Source organism: Egretta garzetta, unplaced genomic scaffold, assembly GCF_000687185.1.
Source record: "Egretta garzetta isolate BGI_Z169 unplaced genomic scaffold, ASM68718v1 scaffold1, whole genome shotgun sequence".
Lineage (NCBI taxonomy): Eukaryota > Metazoa > Chordata > Aves > Pelecaniformes > Ardeidae > Egretta > Egretta garzetta.
Window position 1 is genome coordinate 1,602,803 of NW_009258542.1, and position 19,432 is coordinate 1,622,234.

At 45.7% G+C, this 19,432-nt stretch overlaps 2 protein-coding genes across 4 annotated transcripts in view; one reads left to right on the top strand and one right to left on the bottom strand.

The window, feature by feature from the left end:
• The window catches only part of SEPTIN8 (septin 8), an 18,268-nt gene extending 12,424 nt beyond the window's left edge, over positions 1-5,844 (top strand). Inside the window, exon 8 of one of the 2 annotated variants that reach the window (XM_035902564.1) lies at positions 5,790-5,844. In XM_035902564.1, coding sequence (XP_035758457.1) covers positions 5,790-5,844 — 55 coding nt within the window. Of the gene's footprint in view, positions 1-767; positions 1,238-5,789 lie in introns of those variants that run through there. The other variant, XM_035902576.1, reaches the window with a different exon arrangement.
• A 3,120-nt stretch (positions 5,845-8,964) lies between these two features.
• Positions 8,965-19,228, bottom strand: CCNI2 (cyclin I family member 2). Of its 2 annotated transcripts, none has more exons than XM_035902559.1 (7): positions 19,047-19,228; positions 18,284-18,430; positions 16,799-16,933; positions 15,952-16,026; positions 14,621-14,761; positions 13,341-13,571; positions 8,965-12,554 (listed from the first exon to the last, which is right to left on the bottom strand). In XM_035902559.1, the coding sequence occupies exons 2-7, from the start codon at positions 18,395-18,397 to the stop codon at positions 12,147-12,149; spliced, it is 1,104 nt and encodes a 367-aa protein (XP_035758452.1). In that variant the 5' UTR covers positions 18,398-18,430; positions 19,047-19,228; the 3' UTR covers positions 8,965-12,146. The 2 variants fall into 2 exon arrangements, with proteins under 2 accessions (XP_035758452.1, XP_035758447.1); XM_035902554.1 differs by having other exon boundaries at positions 18,284-18,433.
• Positions 19,229-19,432: the final 204 nt, after the last annotated feature.

Below are 19,432 nucleotides of genomic sequence, written 5' to 3' on the forward strand. Positions count from 1 at the left end.
GCTTTCTTACCAAGATCTTTCAACCAAACTGGACTGAAAGGCAGCTGGGATTTGGGGAGCTGGTGGCAGGCAGTGTCCTCCCCCAGGAGTGGCAGCAAAGTTTCCCCCGGCAGAGCACAGGGTTTAGGCTGTGCTTGTGGCTTTGCTAAACGAGCAGCTGGTGCTTTACAGAGCCGAGTGTAACATCAGCTCGGGGTTTGCACTCTGCTTGCACGGGGCTGGTGCCCACCCAGGGCGGTGTGAGGGAAGCGGGACCTGGGGGGATGCCAGGGGAGCATCACTGCTGGGAGAGCCCCCGCAGCTCCCCCTGGGTATGGGGATGCGAGGGGGTTTATGGGCAAAACGCTGGGACCTTGCAGGAGCTGGGACTGTATCGTGAGCTTGGGGAGGGAGGGGCGTGGGTTTGCTTGTTTCAGTTCTTAGGAGAGCTAGTTGAGCCTTTTATCATCTCCTGTTTCAACACAGCGGTTTTAGTAGCTTTAGTAAGTAAAAAATGGAGAAGGAAGAATTGCAGGTGTTGAGGGCAAATAAAAGTGTTTGTGCTGAGGTTCATTTTCGCGCTTGCAGCTGCCAAGCGGGTCGTGCTCTGCGGCGCGGAGCTCACCGTGCCGGGGGCTTGCTCTCGTCTGTGAGTCTTCAGATGCCTGAGCAGCGTTTGCCTGTCTCTTCCTTTTTTTTTTGTTTTTAACATATTTCGCTACATTTTGCTTTTGTTTAATTTTCACAACTTTAATTCATGCTTTTTTTTTATGTTTTGTTTCTTTCAGTTAATCACACACAGACTTTCAGGCCAAGAGTGGACTTGGTGCTTTCATGTGTTAAGTTGCTTGAGTTTCCCACCCTGTGACCCTTCTCATAACATTGTGTGAGTGGACCAAAGTGAAAGAGAAAATGAGCATCTTCGGTGGTTGCAGTGTAACGACTCGCTGTTATCAGTACAGAATTTATCGGGAGGTTTTAAGGAAGTAACCTTACCATGCACGTCTTGTTAAGCAAAGTCAACTAATCCCTGAAGTAAGATGTTTTGTTCTAAACCCAGTGATTGAACAGCCATGTATAAAGTGACCATAACTGTTTGTCTGAACTCATCTTACCCACCAGCTAAATAGTTGCTTTCTATTTTTTTTTTTTTTTAATTGGCTAAGGTGACTGCTTGAGACTCATCTGCCTTCCCTTGTACACGCGTAAATGTGAGGAGTGGTATGAAGAATGCTGAAACGTTTATTTTTCTAACAAAATTGTCTAGTTGAGTAACTTTTTAGAATGGGTGGAAAACCCCAGTGCTCAGACTCTTTGCCCTGGGAATCTTAGTGGGAGTAACCCTCATTCCAGTAATTATATATTTTAATCCCAAATTACTCTAAACACTTTCTACATCATTTATAATATATATATAAATATATATAAAAAAAGAGAGTGGTTAATAAAATTCATGGGACAATGTTTTGAATTTTCTTTACTGCTAAAGTAGACCATTTATATAGAAACGTTTTTTCATAGGAGTTTGTTGTATAATGTGGAACTACAGGATTTGTGTAACTCTCCACTTGTCATTTACCAATGTATTTTACTGTTGTGGAAAAACTATTTAAGCGGTCATCTTTACTTTTCCTCTTTAACCTTAAACTTATAATGTGCCTAATAAGGAGAATCCCCTGTCTTGAGCTGCACATCATATTTATACTGATAGGCTCTGTTCCTCTTAAAAGGTGCTTCCTTTAACACTCCCCATGCCTAGAAACCACAGCCTTGTTTTCCTGGGCAACTAAGCTTAGAGGAATAATTAGGATCAATATTATTTTTTTTTCCACTCAAACCGTTCTGTGATAAGGCAGGACGATAACTGAATAGAGACTTACAAGCTATGTTGTCATGGAAAAATAGTTGGCCCAAATTCCTTCCATCCATCAGATAATAGGCTAAAAGAAAGCAAATATTTTAGATTAACTCCACATAGTGTCTTTAGAGGTTATAAAAACACTGGCTGGCTAAGTGTTAGTTGTGAATGTGTGCATTTTATTTAGTTATTAATGTTACAGGATTTCTCTAATTTTTTTTTTTTTTTCGCAAAGACTTGTCTTTAAGCTAAGATGTCAGCAAATTCGTTATCTGACTTGCAGGTGGAGGTGCACAGCCTTGCATCTGAGCCGTCACAGGTCTCTGAGGGTAGCGTTTTGCTGGATCATAAACCAAGGTTCTTTAACTTGCAAATTCCATTAAAGCAGCTTTTTTTTTTTTATTTATTTCCCTAAATACCTGCTCAGGTGTTAAACTGTTTTCATATGGACATTGGCCTTTTATATGGGTATATGGAAAACCCTGTCAGTGTTACTTGATGCATGTAAGAAAGAACCTCATGAAGATCTCACAGGTACCTTTCAGAACAGGCCATTTCTCAAAGAGTAAAATGATGCACACTTATTAGGAGTCTGCTGAAAGCTGAACATTTAATTTTTAAGTCTGTGCCTCCAGTTTAGATGTATTTTAAAGAGTAACTGTCAAATGTTAGGAGGGTTACCCAACCTATTGTTACATTCCAGAAGGCAAGTCCAGCTCATCACTGACTACAGGCCAATCACGTAGCAAATTTGATTTTTTTAAAATTTTTTCCTTTTTTTTTCTCCTGATGAGAGAACCTGATGCACTAACTGCATGAGTAAGCAGCACTGTTTGGTTCATCGTTTTGCTTCTCAAGGCCAATGCTACGAAGGCTGGGATAAAACAATAACAGATGATATTGGGTATGCAAACAGCTGCCTGGCCAGCACTCTTCCAGTCAATAGTTTTCTCCCGATCTCATGCTGCAGCCAGCAAGATCTATGCAAATAATTTCTGTCTGCCCTGGCTCGTCAGAGATCAATTCTTTTTTTCCTAGAATAGCAGGTAATTACAAATAATGATAATGAAAGAGTAAAAACCTTCAAATCCATGGGCATTGTGGAGAAATTTCCAGCTTTTTCTGATGAAGACATTCAGAATGTATGTAACAATATTTTGATGATGATGATGATTATATATACATTGACTTTATGTTGTGACGGATGTACCTTTTCCTCCTAGTTACTTGTTCTTTAGAGCAGCCAACATCATAATCTCCCCAGTGGGACTCAGTAATTTTTTTTTTTTTTTTACTCGATTTTTCCTTTTGGCTGAGACAAGATTTAAGTATGTGCTATAGAGGGTAGTTCTGTCTCTTATTTTTATTTAACAAGTTACAAATGCACAGTGATGCTAATCTCACTCCAGTCCGAAGATTTACGTCTCGTAGGCTAGAAGTAAAAGAAAAACCCTTCAGACATGGCTGAAGCTGTTCAGTTACACATCCTTCAGCTGTTTTATATGCTTATCTGTAAAAGGTTGGTATTAATGGGAAAAACGATCTGTTTTTTTAATCATTTAAGCATTTACTGTCATGTCTGTTGTCTGCTTTCTAATTTAAAATGTGTTTTGTGGGGCTCTAAGCTCTGTAAGCTTCACGTCTGGCTGTGGTGGATGCCCCAGGGGTGGAGATGGGGCGGTTGGCTCGGAGCACGGGGAGGTGCCCCGGGGACCTGCCTGGGGCAGGTGGCAGCCTCTCGGACCTGCTGCGTCTGTTCGCTTGGTCGTTCCAAACCATTCCAAATGTGCTGGGTTTTTGGTTTTGGTTTTTTTTTTGGGGGTGTTTTTTTGTTTTTTTTTGACTTTCAATTCTTTCCACTCACTTTGTACTTTTTTTTTTTTCTTTCATTAAATCTCACATGTATTTTGAGTTTTTGTGGTGTCGTTTATTTAGCGGTGGATTTCCTCTCTTATCTGGTAGACCTCTGTTGAAATAATAACGTGTAATGATTGAAAGCTTACTGGTCACAGGATGTCTTCTGACGATTGGGAACATTCAAAAATAAAATCAGCTAGTTAATTAACAATTAGCTAATCACACAGTATGCCGAAAAGCACCTCGTCTGTAATCTGGGGAGAAATTCGAAGGTTAATTAATTCAAATGCCATCCCTATTTGGGCAAAAGTTGCCCTCAGGCTTGTTTGTACTTCTCCCTTGTGGGATCTGGTGACTGAGCGGGCAGATTTACCAGCGGTTTTGCTGTTGTAATGACGCCCGAAGAGGCGATTTAAGGGCAGAATGAAAAGGGAGCAGAGAAGGAGGGCGATAGTTTCCTAAGGGTACTTCCAAAGCTGTATGCTTTTTCTAGAGAGGCATATCATATGCTTAGATCGAGGCCAAAAAAAAAAAAAGAGCACAGCTTTACTTTGGGGTCCTTTTTTCAGAGAGAGCTGCTGCTGAAGCTTCACCTGAAGGGCCCGTTCCTGGTGTCTGTTCTGTTGGGGCACTGCTACGTATGAAGTCGTGTTCAGTTAATTTAGGGTGTCTCTGCGTTTTATTTGGTATTGGACTGAGATAAATGCTGCGCTTAAGACAAAACCCACCAGTGGGGTTTGGCTGATGCACAGTGTTTGCTGAAGTGGTGCTTCTGATGGGAGCTTTTCCTGCAGCCCCAGTTTCAGGAGCAAAACCAAGTTGGTGACACCAGCTGCTGCTGAATCTTTTAGAGATGTGCAGAGGGATTGTGCTACTGCTGCAGGAGTTGGCTTGTGTAAGAGACCTCTGCTTTTTGCATTTAATACGCAGCTTGCTTAAAAGGCAGGGGGCAGTTCTGGTCATATGTGCTCTTGTTTGTGTCCCACCTTCTCACAAGGCTGGGATGGTTACCCCAGCCACAGTACCGTGCCGTACGGACACTGTATGTCCACCTGCAGAGAGCTGACCAGCAGCGGTGGTTGGAGCTGGTGTGATATTGCCTGTAGCAATCACCGACAGAGTGGGGGTGAAAAGTCTGAGCCTGCTCTGGGTTAGAGTTGTGTGGCTTGAACCTGTTACATTTTTGAAGGATAAGCCTTCGTGGAGACTTAGCAGTTGATCCCAAGTGGTCTGTTTGAAATGCTTTACAACCTTTTCCATCCCAATACTTTGTAAAGCCAAATCTTCTAGGAGGCCAGAGAAGAGAAAGCGCATTCAGGTACATAAGCATTAATTGGGAAACTAAGGTGGCAGAGGGAGCTGGTCATTGTGAAGACAGGCCGCCTGGGGATTTAGGATGACGTACATTGGCAAGTATTTTTCCACAGGAGCGATGTTAAGATCATTCATTAATGTTTGTGCAAAGCTCCTAGAGGTGCTTGCAAGAGAATTCGAAATGCAAAGCGTTGTTACAAAAGCCGTTCAGCAGTGAGGTAGGTACTGTCCGTGGTTTGCAGTTCCAGAGCTCGAGCTGGGTGACCAAGGCCCTTGGCCATGCTGATGCTTTCCATCCAGGACACAGCCCAAACCCAGCCTTGTCCTAGGCTGCTCGATAGGGAGGACTGTGCAGCTGAGGGACATAACCTGCAAGGCAAGGGCAGAGCAAAGCCACTGGCTCTGCCGGTTTGGAAGAGCCGGCTCGGGCTGCCCGCACTGGTCGGTGGCACCTGCAGTCCTGGCTGGGCTGGAGACGGCTCCGCACCTCTCCCCATCCTGTGTCTCCCTATCACGTTGACTTCTCAGATCTTCCCTTGTCAGCAGTCTTTCGTCATTAAAATTTTAAATCAATCCTCTGATTACCAGTTCCAAACAACATCTCGGCAGCCACGAGAGCTGCTCCAAGTTGTGATGGTTTAAATTCAGATGCCTCCTATGTAGCCAGCCCCCCGCGCTATCAGGCGGCATACGTTAATTTGTACTTTGACCTTTCATGCTGTCTTTAATTAATGTAAATAACTGAAACTTAAATACTGATTCTCTTTTGTTCTCTCTGTAGCTTTTTTAGTCTTCCCAGTGCGTGCTCCATAACATCAGGAAGACATGTTAATTAGAAGATTTATTAAGGCCAAAACATCTCATGCAGAAGAAATTAATTGGTGCTTTCACCTTTAAGCTTGCCATGTATTGCACAGAAGAGATTATAGAGCAAGGACTAAGAGGCACCGTATCTTTTGATTGGGAAAAGTTTGCTTGATCAGGTTTCTCGATAAAGTCGAAATCTAAGATACTTGCCAAAAGATAAATTGCTAACTAAGGCTGCTGCATGGCTTGCACTAAAACCGAAACGCTAATCCCTGGGCGAGAGCCCCTACGCAGCAGTTAACTGAGCGAACTTCCAGAGAGAGAGGGACAAAGCTGGGTCAGCGCGAGGCGAGGTTTCAGCTTGCTGCTTGAGCTGCTGCCGGCACGGGGTTTCCGTGTGTCCCCTCCTCGGTCTGGTTTTGGGGTGTAACTGGAGATCCTCCTAACCTCCCTAACCTTCCTGCTGGATTTTCACGTTTCTTAGCAATAACTCTTCCGTGTAGCTTTTTTTCTGTAGCTTTACAGGTTTTATAACCCAAATCCCCCAACCTTCATTTGTTTTTAGCTTTCCTAGGCCTGCCCATGCATGCCTCACAACTTAACCCCCTCCCCAGAGCTCCCTGCCCACCTCCCCACTCGCTGCTTCGGGGACGGGTAATCCCGCCTGGCCAGTCCGGACTCCGGCACGTCCCACTGGGATGTGGGTGAGAATGGAACCATTTTAAAAGACAACTAAATGTTATATGTTAATGGAGGGGAAGTGGTTTAAAGCTGGAGACTCGACATTCCTGGTTGCGAGTTCTGTGTTTGTAACAGACTGATTTCCCCTTACACAAATACCTGTTTAAAAGGGGGGTAAAAAAAAAAGTGTGATGTCTGTGCCCCAGTCTAACTTCACCCAGGAACAGGGAGAGGCCCCAGTTGATCTTCGTTTCAAAATGACCTTGTAAATGAATCTCAGGAATGACCTGCTTGTACCAAAGTTGGGTTTAATAAAAACAAAACTGACTTGTTTAACAAACAGCTGTTAAAAACAACTTTTGTATGCCAGTTGTATTCACTGGAACAACACAGTGCTGTGTCCAAACTCCCAACCCTCACTATGACTCCAGTTTCTCTCTGTTAACCCCCTTACCCTGCATATCTGTGCTTGAAGTGTGATGTCCCCTGCACACCCCCGTACATCTGGGGCTGCTGTCAGGAGCCTCCCTCCCTCCGCAAGGATGCCGTGGGGCTGGGGGTGCAGGACCAGCAGGAAACCTGGCCTTGGTAGGAGGTTTGAAGGAAGCTTGCACCCCGTCCCCCTACCTTGTGCTGGGTAGTGTGACTGGAGCAGGACAAGATCCGGCTGCGAGCAGCAGGGTGGGTGGCAGGAGCCCAGCGAGGCTCCTGCTGAGCAGGCTGGGTCCCCAGCACCACCCAGGAGTTTGTTGGGACGGAGAGGATGGTGCAGAGGCACCAACTGCCGCAGGCACAGAGCTCCTGTCCCCGGGGTGTGTTGCACGTGACAGTCGCTGAAACCTCTGGATGCCCTGGGCATAAATTAGGACTTGGAAATAAATCTCAGCGAGTAACAGGTACGTGGCCTGAAAATAACCCAACTGGGCACATGGGGAAGTTCTGGAGACACCTGCCACTTGCAGGCTGTAGGGACAAAGCCCTGTGACAAGCATGTTCATCCCATGAGGCTCATCCCTGCCTGGCCCTGCTGCCGCGGCGGGTGGGGACAAAGGCACGGCGTGCTGTGGTGGAAGTGGGAGCTGGGGAAGAAGCAACCAGGGTCAGACCAGGCAGTGGGTTCAGAGCTGGAAGTCCACTCTGGATGGCTCTGTCTGTCTGCATGTCTGTTGTGCCCTGCAGCAAGCAGGAGGAAAGCTGAAGCAGTGTGAGACCATCGGGCTGAGCTGAGCAACAAAATGCCCTTTGCTGCTGCTTTGATGACTGCTTTAAACTTGCCTGTGTTCTCTTTTGAGGGAAACCCATCTAATTCCTTTGGCCAAGCTTTAATCCGGTTTGGAGCTATTGCCAAGTTAGATTCCCATCTGGATAGGTGAATTGGAAATAAAAGCTTTTTTGGGGTGGTTTTTCCAAATTTCTCAGATTTGAGTAAGTTCTGTTTGCTGTGACCGTAGTGTGGTCACCAATGGGAGTCAAGCTGCACGCCTTGCTGAGGAAGAATGAGGGGGAGCTGCTGAGACCTGCCAGGAGTTAATGCATCATTTGGTCTAAGCATACTTTTCTGCATTCTTAAAGAATCAAACTGTAAGTACTGTTCAAATGGAATTCAAAATACTAAAGCCAATTAGGGGGAAAAAACCCCAAAACAGTCACAGAGGTAACCTGATGAGATATAGAGGCAGCCCGAAAGAATGAACACATAAAAGGTTTATACATGTCAGAAAGCACTTGGTCTCGGTAACGTCCTGCTGGGTGCTCCGAAAGATCTTTCTGTCATCCTGGTGCTGGTTGCTCTGCAGCGCTTCTGTGCGTTTGATGTCTCCGCAAATTTTGTCAGAAACCTGTAATACGCTAAAACAACCATGGTATCGCTCTTCCCTCTGCTGTTTTCTTATATCTTGGCCAATTCTCTGACCACAGAAGTTTCTTTATTTGTGCAGCTGTGCAACTGAACTCTTCTTCTAGGTCATCGCACGCCCACCGTAGGTAGCGTCACCGAGTCAGGTTTATCTGAAGCGCGCTGGTGAACGCTGGCCCGCAGCGAGGCAGCTCCGTCCTTGCACGTCCCAGTTCCTGGGTGACTTGCTTTAGCTCTGACACGTTTCCTTCTGGTGGTGGTTTGTGAATGGGGGATGTGGCGGCAGCTGGGGGGTGACTCTGAAGTGCTTCGCTGTGTCTGTAGGTGACTTGAATGTTCGGTTTATGTTTTGGTTCCGATTCAGAATCTGAGCATCCGTGTGCAGCAGCGGTGTCTGCCAGGAAGCTTCTTGAAGGACAGAACAATTCTGAGGATACTGTAGGGGATTTCGGATGCAATTGCAGTTTTGTTTACAAGGTGGTGTTCAGCTCCAGGCATCTGAACAGGCTGCCCAGGGAAGGGGTCGAGTCCCCATCCCTGGGGGTATTTAAAAGCTGGGCAGACGCGGTGCTTAGGGACAGGGTTTAGTGGTGGGATGGCAGGGGTAGGGGAATGGTTGGGCTTGGTGAGCTTAAAGGGCTTTTCCAACCTGAACAATTCTATGATCTAGAAATTTGGCCTGAAGTAAGGCAACAGCACAGGGGGTCTGGGTGCTTCACCTGGCCGAGGCGCCTTCCGGGAAGGGATCCTGCCATTGCTGACAGAAACCAGCCCTCGCTTCCCTGCGGAGGGCCAGAGCCCGGGATGGGGAGCTGTGCCGTGCTCCTGCTTGGAGGGAGGGAGGCAGCAGCCCCTCCTGACCAGGACAAGATGAGGCACCGTAAGAGCTCTTTGAACATACTCTGTGAACATTCTCTGGAGTTTTACAGGGACCAAGTATGTTCCCCAAAACAACAATCCTCACAGAACTAGCCCTGAATGCGTCAGATCTCTGCCAGCACTCGCTCTGCCAGCTGAATCTGGCACTTCCTCACCAGTAACGGGTGTGTAGCAAAGTGGCTATGGGACCCACAGCGATGAGCTTAGCTGCAGGTTAGAATAAACTTGTGTCTGCAGCCGTGTGCCACGCGCAATCCAAGCAGGCAGAGAAGCCACACAGTCATCATCTGGGAAACTCAGCTGGGGAAAAGGATTGCTCCCATTACTGCTGTCACCTGGGTGTGCGGGGCGTTTGTCTTGTCACTCGTACAGCCAGTAAGGGGGGAGATGCTGACAGCCACAGACTCCGTTCTGCCAGTAAAAAGGGAATCTGTGCAGCTCTTCCTATTGAAAATGCTCCTTCCGTAGCAAGAACGATCCCACTGCAACAGCAGCTTCATCCTGTAGCTTGCGGTTTGTTCTTTAGGGCAGGAAGCGCCGTTCTTAATGCAAAGGTAAGTGGCACTTTTAACCTGCTGAGGCCAAGGCAGAAGTGTTCGTTCCTTTATCCTAACTGGAATAGGTGTGCAGAAAGGACCTGTGCTGCCAGGGAGAAGCAGCATATCCTGGGAGGGCGGGCAGCCTCCAGATTTACTGTTCCCATCCCAGTATGGCATCTTGCACCCAGACTGGGAACACGGGACCCTGGTGGGCCTTTCAGCAGCGCTGACTTGACCCCCTGTTAATGCACACTTTTGAACGTTGATCATATAGGTGTGCAGAGGTTTTGAAAAGCAGGTTCGTTTGTGGCTTTTAATGTGTCATCCAGCTTATGGGTGAGAAACTACGTATGTCGGCTCAAAGCTGGGGGAAAAGCATGAGCTATGGTTGTGGTGGTATAAAGTTGCAGCACGTTAATTACTGTGTGTAGAGGGTTTTTGCTGGCATCCCCACTGGTTAACGCAGCTGGTAAAGATGCTTGAGATACAGCAAAGGGATGGGAGGGAAAGCAGAACCAGACGCGCCCCAGCTTCCTGCGGGGACCTTTGTGGGCTCTTGGCTGGACTCCTCAGGGAGCACGCTGAGAACGCGCAGACCAAACTTGTATTTTATTTAATGAAAACTACAAAAGACAACTTGCCTCCTTCAAAAAGTCAGGCAGTCAAGTCACAGCTTGTGATAGAAAAGGAAGGTGCTGCACTGGGGGGAGGGAAGAGCCCTACCACGAAACGAAACCTTCTCTGCGGTACGTAGGCAGGACGAATAAATAACATCTCCCACACGTGCCGCTGCCTGGCCCTCGGCTGCGCGGGCACCTCGTAAACCTCAGCTGGTCTAAATCTGGGCGCCAGGTCCTGCTCTGGCGCATCCCCTGGCCGGGGCAGAGGCTCCCCGCGCAGCACAGCGTTCACAGTGTGCGGCAGCTCTGACTTGCCTCATGGGACCTCCTTCGGCTTCACTGCAGGTTCGAGTCACATCTGCTGTCATCCGTACTAAGTCTCTGATACTGAATGTTTCTGGAACGCTTAGGCACCACTTTCTCTGCGGTTTAAAAAGAAAAGCATGGCTTTCTCCCTGCACACATACAAAGCTTGCTCTGTTCTCAGTGCCAGTTCTGGCAAACGTAATACTTCAGGAAAGTGTTATTTGTTAATGGAGCTGCTCAGGACATCGGTCCTGCACAGTTTGATGTTCAGGAATTCCTCTCCTACAAGGTAAGATGATGAACAAGGGAAGGCAGGCCAGAAACTGTGAGGGCCTCCTTGCTCCTGTCTCATTCCTGTCCCCTATTTATTTACCCCGTGTTGTTACATGAGACACCTGCTCAGCATTTAGCTGGTGCCAGTCCATCTGAAACCCCTTCCTGTTCTGTGACAGGACCTGCAGCTCTGGTGGTGGTATTCATCCAGCACTGCCTGGATTACACCTTCAAATGGGGATAACAGTCACCTGAAACTGCTGGCCCTATTGTTTAAAACAAAACAAAAAGTAAGAAAACACTTATTTTAAAAGAATATGTAAGGCTGATTTTTGAAAGTGCAATAGAGGTTTAAACTGACCTTGGTAGTTTGTAAAAACTGCTTTGCTATGGAGATTAGCAGTTAATAAAAACTAATGTGGTGATGATAGTGGGAATTAATTAAAGGCATTTTGTATTGTCCAGTCTGGTAAAACAGAATAAATTTAAAAAAAAACCCTAATGGCATGGACTGGTTGGTGAGGGCTGGAGGCAACAGTGATTGCGGACAAGAAGTGATTTCCCACAGCTTGTAGGAAGTGGGGTTGGGTCTTTAATGGCTTAACCGGGAAGGAGCACAGACCTCAGACCCCTGGATTCCAGGGTAAGGCCTGAAGAACAACTGGAAGGTTTGGTTCTCGGACTTCTCACTACTCAAATCAAAACCTTGGTTCCACCTGAGGACTACACCAATGGAGGCAGCAGTGGGAGCTCCCCCTTCCTCGAAAGCAGCTCCTGTTTGCTCTCCCATGGGGCAAGTCAGATTAGCTCTAGTAAGAGAACACTGGAGTGAGCTGGGTGACAGGCTCAATCCGTCACACTTCATCACAGCTATTTTTAAAAAGTAAACTCTGAGACGTTTGGTTCTCTCTAGTGCAGTTTGTAGCCTTCTGCCAACTTGATCCCTGAGTTGCAAGATTGTGACCAAGTCCCTCCTCTCCCCAGCTTTCTGTAGTGACGTGATGTTAAAAACTGAGGGAGAGCACACACTGCTTAGGAAGGATGTAAAAAATAGATTCAGACCAATTTGTCATTCTCCTCTGAAAAACCCAGCAGCATTTTGCTCTGTCGTGTTGGCTGTTCTGTTCGCTGGGACCTACTGGTTCTGCCGTTGCTGCTTCCGAGGCAGTAATTCCCCACTAGTCCCTCTCAGGTGGCTGCAAGGGGGGACACGGGGAGCTGCCTTCTCCAGGCCTCGGCTGAGGGCACGAGCCACTCATCCTCACCCTCCCACTGCTCGCTCCCCCATCCTCCCTGTACAGGTGTCTGAATCCATCACAGTATTCATCAGTCTCCATGGTGTCATCGGGAATTTGGGCTGCAGTAGGTGTGTAAGGTGCTAAAACGGGCTGGCTTACAGCGACCCTCAGCCTCACGTGATGGGAATTCTTCGGTCCAGAAGGGCCGTGGTAGGGCAGCCTTGCCTTGGGATGGCCCCCGATGGCTTGACTGATGGGATAGAAAATATAAACAGCATTGGATGGCTGCAAGTGTGTTAGCTTTTGATCCGCAAGCTCTTTGCAGTGGATGAATTCGGTGCTGTTAACCTGTGAGGAAAGGTGCAGCTTTTGTTGTAAGTTGACAATAAATGATTCTCTCTTCTGGCCACTGCTCCTGTAACTCTGTAATTAGGGGGAGGGCAGGGACAGGCTGTACTGAATGCCTCAGTAGATGCATATCAGCAGTACGCATGTTGGCCCTGATGCAAACCACGTCACCGGGAGCTCCTGAACTACTACACAAAAGGTGGGCAAGCGTTCCCTCTTTTTAGGAGGTGACAACAGTCAGGAAGGACAGCGGGAGGCTAGGTTATTTCAGCCAAATTCAAGAGTGCAAAATGGTTCAACGGTAAGCTGACAGCCTGGGTCTTTAGCCGTCAAGGTATATTCTCTTAAAAGGCATGTGTTTTATGAAACTGAAGAAAAGCTTTGAAAAAAATGAAACCCCAAACCAGAAACCAGAGCTTGCCTTTGGTATCTATCATTAGAAGCCAAATTGATTATATTTTAAAAGCAATGTGACTGTAGTTAGGAAGTTCTCGCAGCCTTCAGTGGGAGGCTGGGGACTCAGTGGGCAGGTTTTTAGGTGCTCTCAGACACTCCCGTTGTGGGAGAATTTCTCCTTGCTCAGCAGGCAGGGAGCTATCTGTGGCCAAGCAATTTGGAAACCTCCCTTCCCTGCCCAAGGGAAAGCCCTCTCCCCAGTCCCAGCCCTTAACTGCAGTTTTATTCCCTCTCTAAAGTGCAATGTTGGTTGTAAATACATGTGCGCTTTATTCATTTCTCAGCGTCCTGGCCTCAAGATCTGTGACCAAAGGCCATTTTGATTCCTACCTGTGCTTTTTTTAGCAGATCAGTAATAACAGGAAACCAATCAGGAGTCAGCCTCTCCAGCTCCAAGGTGATGATCACCAAAGCCAATGTGGAGCCCTTAAACTGCAATAGCTGGTGGCACGCCATACAGTGCTGTAGCTGTTTGGTCAAGAACGCAACATGGCGGGAAGGATTCATCTGAGGCAGCCCATGTAGTAGGTGGGGCCAGCTGGACATCACCATGGCATGGAACTGGAGAGAAGATAAAGTGTATATATATATATATATATAAAAAACAGAAAAGCAGAGGTCAGTGAACTTTGTATGTTTTCCTATGTCATCGACCAGAAATACAGACTAATTTCATCTCATATCAGGAAACCTAAAAGGTTTCCCCCGCCCCTTCCCCCCCTTTTTTTTTTTTGTGTTTTGTGTTTGTACTTGCCAACCATTGAACTGTTTTTTCGAGCTTATAATGAATGTACAAGGTCTGTGTTTCCTAACAATTTCTGAAGTTTCTACGTTATCCAGATTGCTATCTAAGAGATTCAATTCAGGCCAGCATATAAGAATAGAGCAAAACCAAGAATAATGACTGCACTCTGAATTTACTGAGGAAACAAGCACCTAAGAAAGGCAGTTTTCACAATCAGCAGCCTAAGATGGCTTAATATTTGCACATAACCTTAAAAAAGGGATCCAGGATGTGTTTGTATCACATGATTTTTGCCTTACTAGCACATGATCGTTTCTTGAAGACAAAATTTAATTGTTTCTATCAAATGTTTAGTAACTGCAATGTGAACTAAGTGCCAGATTGGGGTCATCTCATTGCCTGAAACAAGGGTGAATAATTAGCGGGATGAAAAGGAAAATGGTTTGAGGAAAAAAAAAAACCTGTGTGTGAAATGTAGCAAAACTCTGACAGCTTTCTATGTACAGTATTAATAGAATGGAAATAGTTAGAAATATTTTTGCAGTGTGTATTTAAAAATATAAAAACAGCGTATAGTTGTGCATTATGAGAATCTTTTTAATGTCAATTTTATTTGTCCTTTAAAGATGGGAGTAAATTTTTTGAGCAAAATGAAAGGTTTTAAATAGTAGAAAATTTTAAAAATAAATAAAAAAATCACTGTAACATTCTTCAAGACTGGCAGATAGCTCAGAACAGGTAGTTTGCAAAGCATCTCGGGAAGGATGTGTGGGTGTGTGTATGTGTGCGCATCTGTGTTTTCTAGTCTTATCAAATAAGGAGCTGTTTCTTTAAAGAAAAAAAATTTGCAAAATTTAGTGCTTACAATGTTTAAGAAATCCATTGGTGTTGCTGTGTAAAGATCCCAATGAAGCTTATCTAGTATAATTCTTTCCATTCTTAAGATCTCAGCTGGAGAGCATTTACAGCCACTCTGCACTGCGAGCATCTTCACCGATGGTATTACCTGTAAAAAAAAAAAAAAAAAATTTTAAAACCAATAAAGAAGCCAACGTCCTGCACAGTGCTGTGTGTGTTTCTCTGTATTGCAAAGGGATCTGACAAGTTTATACACATCCCAAAGTGCTAAGCAGAATGCTCCTTCAGGAGTCCACTTCCCTAGATAACTCCCATCCTACATGAAGACCAGTCCATGCTCGCCACAGTGCAGCTGGCTATGAACCCACAGCAAGAACGATGCCGGTCACCTCCTGGGTCCCTGCGAGCCTCTTAATGCTGCATTGGTGATGCACATTCCCTGCTACCAGCCTCGTTAGTTTTGCTCCTCTGACAAGGAGGCTTCCTGCTGGCCTGTTTTACAGGGCCTTCTGTGGTTGCCTGGCTTCCTGCGGTCATTGACTCAGCTTCTCCTTTTTAGCTGAGGGGAAACGAAGAACCTCAGCATGACACATTCTAAGAAAGGCTAGGAAGAGCACGTCACTACAGCAGACGTTGTTCAAAGAGACGTGCAGGTTTGACTCCTACTCCTCAGTTTCCTATTCTTTTTCAATGCAGAATGAAGAGGAGAAACGCGATCTGAAATGCTTTTGGCTCATGTTTGTCATGTCTGAAGAAGCCTGTCAGTGCACTTCTGCCACAAGAGATTATCCGGTGTGATCTCACACTTCCATGAGTAGTCAGTCACTCATACTACATGCTCACCTTGAGGTGCAGACCTGAGTCATTTCCTCACCAGGTTCAGGAACCAGTTCTGACTCTAAGCAAACTCATCTATTCTAAACTTCCTCTGAAGAACCTCTGCTCTGTCTCGCCTACCTTACCCTCCCAGGACCTGTAACAAGGCATTACAGCACTCTGATGCTGTCTGCACAAAACTGTGCATGTGCATCTTGGCTGTCCCGCTCCAGACAGACTAAGCTTTACTGCACGCTGCGGATTCTGAAGAGAGGTGAGAGATGTAAAGGTAGGAGGAGGGAAACGCATCCATTACATCAGCAAACACAAGTCCTTCATCCATAAAAGTCACAATTCTCCTAAGCAACGATGAAAAGGGACTGAAAATGTTACCGTTACCCCTTAAGGATTACTTAGGGTAAACAAGTTAACATCTCCTCATTATGCCCAAGTTGTTGAAAGACCTGGAAACATGAAGAACTTGAACACAAAAGAGGGGTTTAGTAAAATAAACATACAGACCTCATCTTCTTCATTGGTTTTTGCTGCAAGGATGAGGCAGGAAACTGCTATGCACTGAAGATATTTTAATTGGGCCTGAAGGGAGAAGAAGAAAACACTGAGTGAAGAAGATAACAGTCTTGGGGGAAATAACTGTTGTTCTACGACAGATGCACAAGTTTCAAACTTCCATTTAAATTACAGTTGCTTCTGAATTAGCTTAGCTGCAGAAAGATTAATTTGAAGCTGGAAATAGAGCAAGGAAATCCAAAGTGAAACAAAAGAAATCCTCTTCTTGGTGCAGCCTGCAATTTTTAGACTACGCAATGCCACAGCATTTACAATGCAATGCTGTTCCTCTTCTTGGCTGAGATACTAATTAATATGCTTTTGCCAAATGTCAGTATTGGTCTAAATAGAATTGAAAGCTGCAAGGCTCAGTTTAACTCATACCTTTGTTGTTACTTCAATAGCAGCAAAAGTTGGCCCCACAGTTTGGCTAAAAATAGTGGTTTCAAAACTAAAATATTAAAAGTAATAATGAAAATGTTTTCTGTTTAGCAGGGACAACCAGATGATAATGAGTTCTTTGTACTTATCACAGCTTTTGGACTACAATTCACACAAACAGTTCTACCAAGGACTTTGAATCAGTGGAACTTCATCAAACACTCAAGTTCATATATATATATATATATATATATGTGTGTGTGTGTGTGTGCTTAAAAACCTTCCCCAGCAAAGACCCTGACTGCTCCTTAAATCTGCTGCCAAACATAGTACCTGCTTTGTATATAAACTGATTACAGACTCCTTACATCCCCAGTCAGTAATCTAGCTAGAAAAAATGCTGATGGAGATTCTTTACCTTTACTGATGCCAATAACCGGTTAAGGATGCTGGTAGCTAAGGCAAATGTTTCAGGGTAAAACTGGAACTGAGAGCTTATTTCTGCAATCCAGAGAATTGCTTTCTTGTAACACGACAGAGAGATATCTGTGCCCTGAGGGGAAGAAAAAGTTAGAAGAAAAATACAGTTAGTGCTTTGATGATTTTGTTAACATATCTCCAAAGGAAGACTCAAATCATTCCAAGTGCTCTAATTAACACTGCAGATGTCTGGAGGCTTGAAATGAGGGAAGTTGTTGGCTGTGTCTACAGAGGGAGGGCAAGGGCAAATTTCAGAGTGGTTTAAAGCATCCATTTGTGCTGCCCACCCAGTCAGGCTCTAGCTGTCCTTACAAGGGCCTGGTACTGGGTGGTACTGGTTGTACTGAATAGGAAGCATCCAGCCCTCCCCTTGCACAGTGGGTATGAACCGTAGAACTGAGCTCTTACAAACAAGGTGCTGAGTGCGCTCATTATTCCCCCTCCTGAGAAAACCGCAGCCTCCGATGCAGCAGTGTTTCACTCAGACAGCCTCGACAGGGAGAGAGAAACTGGAGTCAGGAGCAGGTTTTGATTTACTTGGCAAGATTTCTTTTTTAACAGCCCTCGAATTCGCTTAGCGTTGGGACCACGGAAGCCAGGTTTATGACTCCCCCAAGGCACAAAGCAAAATGTACTCATTTTTTTTTTCTTTCTTCTATCTTATTTGAAGATGCATTCAGGTGAGAGGAAGGACTTCACTCTGGCTGCCCTTACAATGCCACACGTTACCCATGGCACGTATCTGAACATCATTGTAGGAGAACTGAAAGGGCTGAGCAGCTACACAGAACAGACAACATTTACCACCAATTACTTTAACATTACTCGTCACATTATCCATTTCGCTGTTTTGCTTAATTTGGTAGTAAAAATATTTGGTAAAAAAATAGCATTTCTACACTGTTGCAAGAAAGAGACAAGGCTGGCAGGGCACTTCTGTGCATTATTCCATGGCTCTGATGCACTTTACAGAAGCAGCTGAACATAACTGTTTCCAGTTAAGTGTTGTAGCTTCCTAAGGTAGCAGACCAGCTCACTTTAGCAGCCGGGAACAGGGCTGAGTTTCTGTCAGGCCTCAGCAAGTTCCCTTTTCTCCCATCTGAATAGATGGGACTCGGAGATGGTGCCAAGCACAGTTAACTCTAACATGATATATTTATGGCTTTACCATCAATTGCCTGCTCTTACCTGCTCTACCAGATTTCCCAAAACTACCTGAGTCAAAACAAAATGCAAAGCACCTGGTTTACATGGGGCATTAATAAGATGCAAGATGGAACAAACACAGACCCTCCTCCCCCTCCATTCCTTAAGCTTAGTCTGCGCGGGATGACTTTGGCATTCAGGTGGATTAGATGGCAGGACCAGCACTGCATCTCTGCAGAGTCCCTTAAGCACCTCCAAAGAGGACAAGGGAAAATACCTTCAGGGTGAAATTCTGGAAAGCTGGCACTTTCCAAATCTGAGTCTCTCTGGCTAAGGCATTTTCCAGGAAGAAGGCAAGTCTCGAGCTCTCTGGAGGTCCAGGGCACTTCATGGCAAGTCTTTGAGCCAGTTTCCCTGATGGGATCTGCTGTCAAAACCAAAAAATAATTATAATGCAACATCCCAGCTCCTTGTACAATTTCCTCTTGTGATGCTTTCCCAACGCCGAGAACTAAGTCGGGAGCAGCCATGCGACTTGTTTGTTTGCAGACAGCGACCCTGTCATCCATTTTCCCAGGGGGAAGCTCACGATGAAAGGAAACGTCAGATGGCTGAACAACAGTGCAGTCATGCTTTTTTCCTCCCCAGCTGCGTAAAGGCTTGCTTGAGTAACCTTGGGTGAGCGGTACATATTACTCCATTTACCTTGTTTCACGTTCAGCTCTCCATTTACAGACATATTAAGTTGCAACCCGTTATCACCTGATTTCAAGTTTCTGGCAAATAGAGGCCTACTGTTTCCATACAAAAGCTCAAAGATGACTGTTCTTAGGAGGTTTATTAATTCCCAGTTAAGCATTTTCCTTAAAGCAGTCTAATCTTTCTCTGTTGCTGCTGAAGACATGCAACAGGAGCACTTGGAAATCCCACTCCCCGGAGTAAGCATGTACTTACATCAAATAAAACGTTTCTGTACAATATCATGTAAGAACCAAGCAATGAGAACATCTCAGCCCGAAACTCAGTATTTCAACGCTTACATTTTGATGTCCCTCTAACAGCGGGAAAAAAAGATGTTACTGGATACAAAATCCCTGCTTTTCTTTGTAAAGAGCGGTGGACGCGGGCTTCCTCATCGGTGTTTTCTGGACGCTGACACCATTCTCTCTACAGTTCCATTAAACACCCCAAAGGGACATGAATCCTCTGGAAACTGTTCTATGCTGAAAAAAAAGGGGGACCCCCCCCCCCCCGCCCCGGGTTTCCCCCGCCGCTGGGTGCCGGCGCACCCGAGCCTGGCTGCCCAGAGTTACCTGTCCAGGCACTGAAAAGTTTTGTTTTCCCGTAGCCGAGGGAAAAAAGAGAATTGAGTAAAAGCTCCCCCTCCGGCTGATTTGAACGCGACCGTCCCCGAGAACGGCACCGA

Coding starts and splice junctions, on each gene's coding strand:
- CCNI2 (XM_035902559.1), bottom strand. CDS start 18,397: ATGAAGTGCCCTGGACCTCCAGAGAGCTCGAGACTTGCCTTCTTCCTG. Junction 16,934..18,283: donor TCCAGAATTTCACCCTGAAG/GTATTTTCCCTT, acceptor TCTTCCCCTCAG/GGCACAGATATCTCTCTGTC. Junction 13,572..14,620: donor CAATGGATTTCTTAAACATT/GTAAGCACTAAA, acceptor TCTTCTCTCCAG/TTCCATGCCATGGTGATGTC.